The 9,546-nt window shown below is 27.6% G+C and overlaps 1 protein-coding gene across 1 annotated transcript; it reads right to left on the reverse strand.

Annotated features, from left to right (window-relative positions):
* Positions 1-433: 433 nt before the first annotated feature.
* LOC124917823 (late embryogenesis abundant protein 47-like) lies at positions 434-2,450 on the reverse strand. Its single transcript, XM_047458122.1, has 2 exons — positions 2,367-2,450; positions 434-945 (listed from the first exon to the last, which is right to left on the reverse strand). Exons 1-2 carry the CDS (start codon positions 2,448-2,450, stop codon positions 436-438), a joined length of 594 nt encoding a protein of 197 aa, XP_047314078.1. The 3' UTR covers positions 434-435.
* Positions 2,451-9,546: the final 7,096 nt, after the last annotated feature.

A 9,546-nucleotide genomic window follows, 5' to 3' on the forward strand; every position in this document is an offset into this window, starting at 1 on the left:
GCGCATTTTAAATTTTATAAAAAATAAATTTAAGAGCATTTTTATATAACTGAAGCTATTGTCAAGAAAGATTATACTTGTAGTGAATTATCAATACTATTGAAAATTTTCAAAATAAATTTAAAAAATCACATTCCTTTATTTTTTAAAAGCTCGATAAATGACTGTACAAATTTCTTTATAATACAAAACTAAAACAATAATGAAACCTTACAATATTGTATAATTAAGGTTAGGAAATATATATAATAATACAACTTTCTTTTCACCCAAAATATTTAAGCCCTAATTTTACAAATAAAACCATGAAGTCAGTATTTTTTTGTAAACACTCAACTACAAATTCATTTTTGTAGCATTGGTTTAGAAATTGTCTTATTCATTAGACAGTGAGGAAGTCACGATCTTTAGAAGAAGAAAAAACGTTTAAATTGACTAATCTTGTTGTTCAAGGTTATCGTTGTTATTGTTGTTATTTTTGCGATTCGCGTTCTTATGGTTAAGTCTAGCAGCGGCAGCCATAGAGGCTGCCACGCCTCCTGGTCGGGTGGTGAGGTTTGGATCGTTCCTTAGCTCAGCTCCTATCACTCCTTCAGCATCTCGGCGCGTGACTTGTTTATCAGTTGGTAATTTAGATGTCGCATTTGTGAGAATCTCAGACAACTTAGTCTTTTCTTCTTCAGTTGTAACTCGAGCATTTCTTGTAGCTGCGGATTGTGCTGCTGCAGCAATGCCTCCGGGGGCTATGTTTGTGCGACCAGTTGCCCTAACTTCCGCAGCTTGAATTGCGGCCGCATCACTATAATCAACCGGTCTTTGGCCAGATGTTAAGGCTGTTGCTTCGAGTGCCTCACCAATGGTAATGCCCGTAAACCGACTTTGGGCAATTGATGTCGATGGTGATGTTAATGGCGATGATAATGATCTCTTCTCTTGCTCAACCACCTATATTTATGTGTAAGATCAAAGGTATTATATATAGATTAAAGGCTATCAATCCTCCAAAAAGAATACTTGACAAAGTTACAAAATTGTAGTAAGTTATAACTCTCGTCACTTTTATTAATAATTGAGTGAAACATATTGTGTATTCATTTGATAAATATACATTTGTTATATTTGAAAATTTTCAGAGTAATCTAAATATTGTTATATTGTATATTCATTTGAAATTATACATTTGTTATATTTTAAAATTTTGACCTGTTTTAAATAAGATTGGTTAGAAATCATTCTAATATTTGATTACTTATATTATTTAGTAATTATATAATTGTTTTATTATTATAAAGATTAAACTTTAGATCTATAAAATATACAGATTATTATCCTATTTAGACATTTATATTAAATATAGAGATATATTTATGTAAAAACAAAAACAATATTTATTATTTTGGTGATGTGCCAAATAGTAACAGTGTATATTAGAATTAGGTATCAAAGGACAAAGCTACTCTATAGGGCGACAAAGCTACTCTATAGGGCTTTCCAAGAGAGTTTTAAGATTATATATATAGAGATTTTTGAGTAAGAGGGGTTATGGGTGGTCTTACTTTTATCATTTATGAATATTTTTTATCTCTTAAGTTGTGTTTTTTCATTATAATCAAATAATATTTTATAATATATAATTAATTTAATAATAATAGTTTTATTAATTTGTTAGTTGGCTTAGTGTGACAATCTTTTTTAATCTCTCATAGTTTGATTTCTTCATGAGCTACATATTATTTGTTTACTTTTTTTTTCTTTTCTTTTTTTTTTTTTTTTTGTATATTCATCAAAAAAAAAAAATTGGCTTTTCAAGTATACTGTATATCTTATGTTTAGATTCATCCTTATCTAAGCCATATAAATAGTTTACTTATTATGTTAATATAATTTGACAAACGGTGAATGTTTTAATTTTCAAGAACCTAAGGTCTATCGATTTAGGGTTGAAAGATTTAATCACACATGAACAATTCAAAAATATCGTAGTATTACAGATCCAGAATTAGGAGATTCTAGAACAAGAGAATTTTGGGAAACATTTTCATGATGGTTCTTTACTTCAAGTCAGTCTATATTTCGCAACTTTAATTTATCACGATTATAAATAAAATTTATTAAGGTTATTAAAATTACGTATTAAAGATTTATATTAGAAATTTGAACAAAAGTTTGTGATTATGATGGAGAATATAACAAATTATATTTTTCAACTCTTATTTTGTAATTTTTCTCTATCTACGAATTCTACCATAACTCTGTTTCATGTACATAGATATTGAATGATACTTGAAATTTTATTCTAGAATATCAAAATGGTTCTACACCAATATACACATTATATGAAATAAGGGAGGAAGGGACAGAGACACCTTTCCAACGGCAGCGTGGGCTTCAAACTCATGCTGGGACTCCGCAAGAGCCTCTTGAAGCCTCATCGGTTGTTCTTGGCTCATGTTGCGGTATAAATGTATAGGACACAATAAATTTGTCAATCTGAGATACTTTTATATGTTCATCATAATTAATATTTTTTTGTGATTGGTCTTATGAGAGTGAATTTGGTCAGCCTTAAAATATATAATAAATATTTATTTTAAAAACCTGTCTATTTTAAGGTTAATGAAATTGTAGAGTTGAGAGTAGAACCCGGCTACAGTTTTGGGTAGGAACACGTGGAGGGTGATATTATTATTTGTTAGTTTGGCAAGTATTTCTTCGATGGAAGCAATTTCTTACAGATATATTATTGGTTTTTATTTATACTAAGAGGATGTAGGTCTATTTATAAATGTTTATGTAATTATATAAACACATCAATTATATTAATTATATTAATTATATTATAATAGACATGTGTGTTCAAATAAATAAAAACTTTGGTATAAACTATCCATATATTTGTACGAGGTCGAAAGAATTGAACTAGACTTTATGAGTTAATACACAAATAAAAGACCACGTCACTTAATAAGAATAGTCATTTACAAAACTATCTGTTATAGATCTGTTGTCCTAGTTGGGCGTCTTATTTGTAGGAAATATAATATATTTTTCCCACAGAAATGGCTTTTAAAATTAAAATTAAATTTTTTTTTCAATTAACATTCTACAACAAGGGATTGTACCAAAGTTTTATAATCGCATAATTTTGAGAATGTCAGTTATAAATTAAAAATGACCATAATATCATTCAAACATATTTTATTTTTATTCCACCCATTGATACTCTAATTTGTAATCGCAATACTTCTAACCAAATAATCTTTTTGGTTAAACTAGTTTAAAATATATTTTTAATTTTAATATATATTTTTGTTTTTTGGATTAAACTTTTTAAACATATATTTGTTAACATATTTAATATACCAATAATAAAATGACAATTTATAATAATTTTGATATGCATGTTTTTTTATAAAATATTAATATAAATAATATTAAGTTTCTCACATTTTTTTTAAATATAATATTGTATATATAAACAATTTCAATCAAACATATTATCTAAAACTTAATTTTAAAAATATTTAATTTTTAATAAATTATGACTAAAATAAAATATTTATTTAATAAATATAATGAATCTAATATATTAAAGATATATTATAATATAACATAATAATATAATATTGATATTATCAATATTTATCATAATTGTGATAATATTTTAAATATATATTATCTTTATATTATATCTCCAATATATTAAATAAAATTATATTTATTATTATTATTAAAATTTATTTTAACGATGGAAACATATTGAATTATAACAATTTTCAAATAAATTATAGAAACAAAAAACACAAACAATAAAATATTTAAAATAAACTAAAAAATCAAACAAAACCTAAAAATGATAATAGAGATGAACCGAAGTTGAGGTCAAGCTACCAACTAACGTGTTTCCAAATAAATCGGTTGGTTCTACAACCAACTAGTGAACCTATTTCCAAACGAAGCTTATTTAATATACTACCATATCATCTGGTCAGGTTTAGGTATAAAAAGCCTTAAACTTTATAAGGTTACTTGATGAGAAAAACATAGATTTAATTTAAATAATCTTTGAAGTATATATTTATCTCTATAATAATTAAAAACCTTTTGCACAATAAATATCGTCAAGTATAGGTTCAGAAAGCTTATACCATTTATATTCTCTTCTTTCTTTTAATTTTGTAAGAGAAACTGATTTTTTTGTGATATCGAAATTAACAATCAAAAACGAGATTTTATAAACAACTCCATAACATCTCCTCGTCGAATTAGATTGAGATTCTTAAGGAAAGTTGTCACAGATATAATTAGATATTTTCAATTACAACCTAATAAAAAAATAACCATAAAAAATAACTCTTTTATAAAAAGCATAGAGTTGACAAATTGAACATTATATTTACATATAGAGAGTGATTCGATTACCCACTATTCGTCAACTCCATGACATGTATAAAAGAGAAGATGATAGTGAGAACGTTCTATTATCAAGTTTGTGCCTTTCGATTCAAGGAAAGTAGGGGGCATATATTAGGAGGCGGCCACGATGATCTTACACAATATGATCCACTAAGAGGTAGAAGTCTACATAGATGATATGATCATCAAGTTATGAGGGCGAGAGGACCACATTTAGAACCTCGATAGATTTCTATCAAGGATCACAAAGTTACAGTATCGTCTCATTCTAGAATGTGAATGTTCAGAGTAATAGAAGGAAAGATGTTAGGCTTACTCATCACTCAACGAGGCATCAAAGTAGATTCAAGCAAGATTGAAACGATCAAAACCATGTTCGCGCCTCGATGCAAGAGAGAGAGTCTAGGGTTTTTGGGTAAGATCTATTATATAAACCGCTTCATAAACTAGTTGACCACAACATGTGATCCTCTATCAAATTTCTAAGAGTAAAAGGTTTGTCTGAGATGACGCTTATTAGAATGCCTTAGAGAAGGTCAAATAATATCACAATACTTCTTCTATTTTGATGTCTAGGCTAGGTGTTCCTCTAATACTCTAGTTAATAGTGATGAAAACTACGTCGGGCAGCTTGTTAAATTAAGAGATCAAATATAAGATCGAGTGGTAGTGTACTATGTAAGTAATCGAATGACAGGCTATTAACTTAAACTATTTTCCAATAGAAAAAGTGTGTTGGGCCCTAGTTTGGGTCACCAAAATTCTATAGAATTACATGCAAGCACACATAATCAAATTGGTTTCGAGGCTAAACTCAATTCTCCACTTGTTCCAAAAGACGATGTTGTCGCCCACACTTGCTAAATATATGATGTTGATCTCGGAGTATGACACCGTGTACACGGTCTAGAAGTTCATTAAAGGAAGCGTTGTAGAAGAGTTCTCGAAGATCAACCTATCGAAGTGGATGACGACAAAGAGATAAAATTTTAAGACGACGAATTCATGACCTTAAATCCCATGACTTAGCAGCTTCTATTCGACGGAGCACGTGGCAAATAAGGCTACGACATTAGAATCTTGTTCATTGATCATTTACACACGTACAATAATATTTCAATAAATGAATGTACCCTCTAAAGCATGGTTCGAGCATCTACAAAAGTATGTCGTGCATGGTGAGTATCATTTGCATTTCTAGAAGAAATAGAATAGGGCATTGCGTCAATATTCTATCAACTACGTGTTATTAGTCGGAAAGTTGTATCGAAAATCCTACAACGGCCAGAACATGCTATGTATTGATCAATACAAAGATCCTAAGATCATGGATGATATCCATGCATGGACATGTAGTGTACACATGAATGGTTTAACAATAGCAAAAAAGATCTTTCGTTTCGGCAACTATTGGAAGAACATTGAAAAAAAATGTGTGTCTTACGTCAATAGATGTCACTAATGTCAAGTGTACGTTAAACTCAAGCGTACTTCGACATCCTTGTTATACAACATGATGTCGCCATGGTCGTTCTCAACTAGGGGGATTGACATCATCAACATGATTTATCCTCATGATTCGAATGGATATGTATAAGAATAATAATCTACATACCCAATTTTTAAATTAAAATAATTATTTTGATTAATTTTTGAATAAATAAAATTAAAATAATTAACCACGATGCCAAAACCAAATTAAAAATAATTAATTAGATTAATTATTGTGGCAATTAAAGCCTAATTAATTAAGGAAAATAACCAGAACAAAAAATAAAATTATTTGAGATAAATGTTGTATTAATTTTGTCTTAAAATAATTTTAGAAAAAAACAAGTGATTAACCTAAATAAATAAATTTAGAAATATTATTGGAAAAATATTTTTCATATTTATTTTCATATTTTGTGTATTTAAATTGAAAAAAATTAAATCCAAAAGAATAAAAGAAAAATCTATTTAAAAAAAAATCCTTAAGGTTTTAAAATAAAAATAAAATTGTAATTGGGTGTAACTAAAATCCTAGAGGAATCTACAACCTCGACCAGGCCCATTGGATCAGCACTGGACTTTCATCCAACTCTCTAGACGCGCCTGCGTAGCCAGTTCTAACCAAAGGAGCGTGCGGCCACGCCTTACTGCATCAGCTAATTCCTATTAGCCAAGACGCAGACGGAATGTCCAAACGCCAATAATGCTTAACAAAGCACTGATGGAACGCACAAAGATCGTCAAACTCACTAGAAACGATGTCGTTTTGGCCGCCACAGTCTTCTTTGTCGCGAAACTGGAGGGAGAAGGATGTAGTCACATACTTCAATTTTCTAAAAGTGGAACTTAGCCCTTAGTCCACCATTTCGGATTATTAAAAAGCTGAAATGATCACCCTACCACGATGATCATTTCTCATTTTTGTGATTTTCTCGTACAAAACGAAAAAATAAAATCTACAAATCGATCCATATTCATGATATTTTGTATTTTGTCGTATATGAAAACACAAAAATACAATAGAAAGTATGAAATTAACATTTTTTCTTAAATCGTTTGTTTTCACGCTTTTATTTTGTGTTTTTTTCATAAAAATATCAAAATCAATTAGAAAGTTCGAAATTAACGTGTTTTTTTTAAAATCGTACATTTTTACGCGTTTATTTTGTGTTTTTCTCGTACAAAACGAAAAAATAAAATCTTCAAATCGATCCATATTCATGATATTTTGTATTTTGTCGTATATGAAAACACAAAAATACAATAGAAAGTACGAAATTAACATTTTTTCTTAAATCGTTCGTTTTCACGCTTTTATTTTGTGTTTTTTTCATAAAAATATCAAAATCAATTAGAAAATTCGAAATTAACGTGTTTTTTTTAAATCGTACGTTTTCACGCGTTTATTTTGTGTTTTCTCGTACAAAACGAAAAAATAAAATCTACAAATCGATCCATATTCATGATATTTTGTATTTTGTCGTATATAAAAACACAAAAATACAATAAAAAGTACGAAATTAACGTTTTTTCTTAAATCGTTCGTTTTCACACTTTTATTTTGTGTTTTTTTCATAAAAATATTAAAAATCAATTAGTAAGTTCGAAATTAACGTGTTTTTTTAAAATCGTACGTTTTCACGCGATTATGTTGTGTTTTTTCATAAAATCATCAAAAATCTTTAAAATGTTTTAAATTAACGTGTGTTTTTTTTAAATCGAACGTTTTCACGCGTTTATTTTGAGTTTCTCTCGTACAAAACAAAAAATTAAAATCTACAAATCGATCCATATTCATGATATTTTGTATTTTGTCGTATATGAAAACACAAAAATACAATAGAGAGTACGAAATTAACGTTTTTTCTTAAATCGTTCGTTTTCACACTTTTATTTTGTGTTTTTTCATAAAAATATCAAAAATCAATTAGAAAGTTCGAATTTAACGTGTGTTTTTTAAAATCGTACGTTTTCACGCGATTATGTTGTGTTTTTTCGTAAGATCATCAAAAATCAATTAAAATATTTGAAATTTATGTGTGTTTTTTAAATCGTACATTTTCACGCGTTTATCTTGTGATTTTCTCGTACAAAACGAAAAAATAAAATCTTCAAATCGATCCATATTCATGATATTTTGTATTTTGTTGTATATGAAAACACAAAAATTCAATAGAAAGTACGAAATTAACATTTTTTCTTAAATCGTTTGTTTTCACGCTTTTATTTTGTGTTTTTTTCATAAAAATATCAAAATCAATTAGAAAATTCGAAATTAACGTGTTTTTTTAAAATCGTACGTTTTCACGCGTTTATTTTGTTTGTGTTTTTCTCGTACAAAACGAAAAAATAAAATCTTCAAATCGATCCATATTCATGATATTTTGTATTTTGTCGTATATGAAAACATAAAAATACAATAGAAAGTACGAAATTAACGTTTTTTTCTTAAATCGTTCGTTTTCACGCTTTTATTTTGTGTTTTTTTTCATAAAAACATCAAAAATCAATTTGGAAGTTTGAAATTAACGTGTTTTTTTAAAATCGTACGTTTTCACGCGATTATGTTGTGTTTTTTCGTAAAATTATCAAAAATCAATTAAAATGTTTGAAATTAACGTGTGTTTTTTTTTAAATTGTATGTTTTCATGCGTTTATGTTGGGGTTTTCTCGTACAAAACGAAAAAATAAAATCTTCAAATCGATCCATATTCATGATATTTAGTATTTTGTCGTATATGAAAACACAAAAATACAATAGAAAGTACGAAATTAACGTTTTTTCTTAAATCGTTCGTTTTACGCTTTTATTTTGTGTTTTTTTCGTAAAAATATCAAAAATCAATTAGAAAGTTCGAAATTAACGTCTGTTTTTTTTTAAATCGTACGTTTTCACGCGTTTATTTTGTGTTTTCTCGTATAAAACGAAAAAATAAAATCTACAAATCGATCCATATTCATGATATTTTGTATTTTGTCGTATATGAAAACACAAAAATACAATAAAAATTACGAAATTAACGTTTTTTCTTAAATCGTTCGTTTTCACACTTTTATTTTGTGTTTTTTTCATAAAAATATCAAAAATCAATTAGAAAGTTCGAAATTAACGTGTTTTTTTAAAATCGTACGTTTTCACGCGATTATGTTGTGTTTTTTCATAAAATCATCAAAAATCAATTAAAATGTTTTAAATTAACGTGTGTTTTTTTTAAATCGTACGTTTTCACGCGTTTATTTTGAGTTTCTCTCGTACAAAACAAAAAATTAAAATCTACAAATCGATCCATATTCATGATATTTTGTATTTTGTCGTATATGAAAACACAAAAATACAATAGAAAGTACGAAATTAACGTTTTTTCTTAAATCGTTCGTTTTCACACTTTTATTTTGTGTTTTTTCATAAAAATATCAAAAATCAATTAGAAAGTTCGAAATTAACGTGTGTTTTTTAAAATCGTACGTTTTCACGCGATTATGTTGTGTTTTTTCGTAAAATCATCAAAAATCAATTAAAATATTTGAAATTTATGTGTGTTTTTTAAATCGTACGTTTTCACGCGTTTATTTTGTGTTTTTCTCGTACAAAACGAAAAAATAAAATCTTCAAATCGATCCATATTCATGATATTTTGT

Source organism: Impatiens glandulifera, unplaced genomic scaffold (genome assembly GCF_907164915.1).
Source record: "Impatiens glandulifera unplaced genomic scaffold, dImpGla2.1, whole genome shotgun sequence".
Lineage (NCBI taxonomy): Eukaryota > Viridiplantae > Streptophyta > Magnoliopsida > Ericales > Balsaminaceae > Impatiens > Impatiens glandulifera.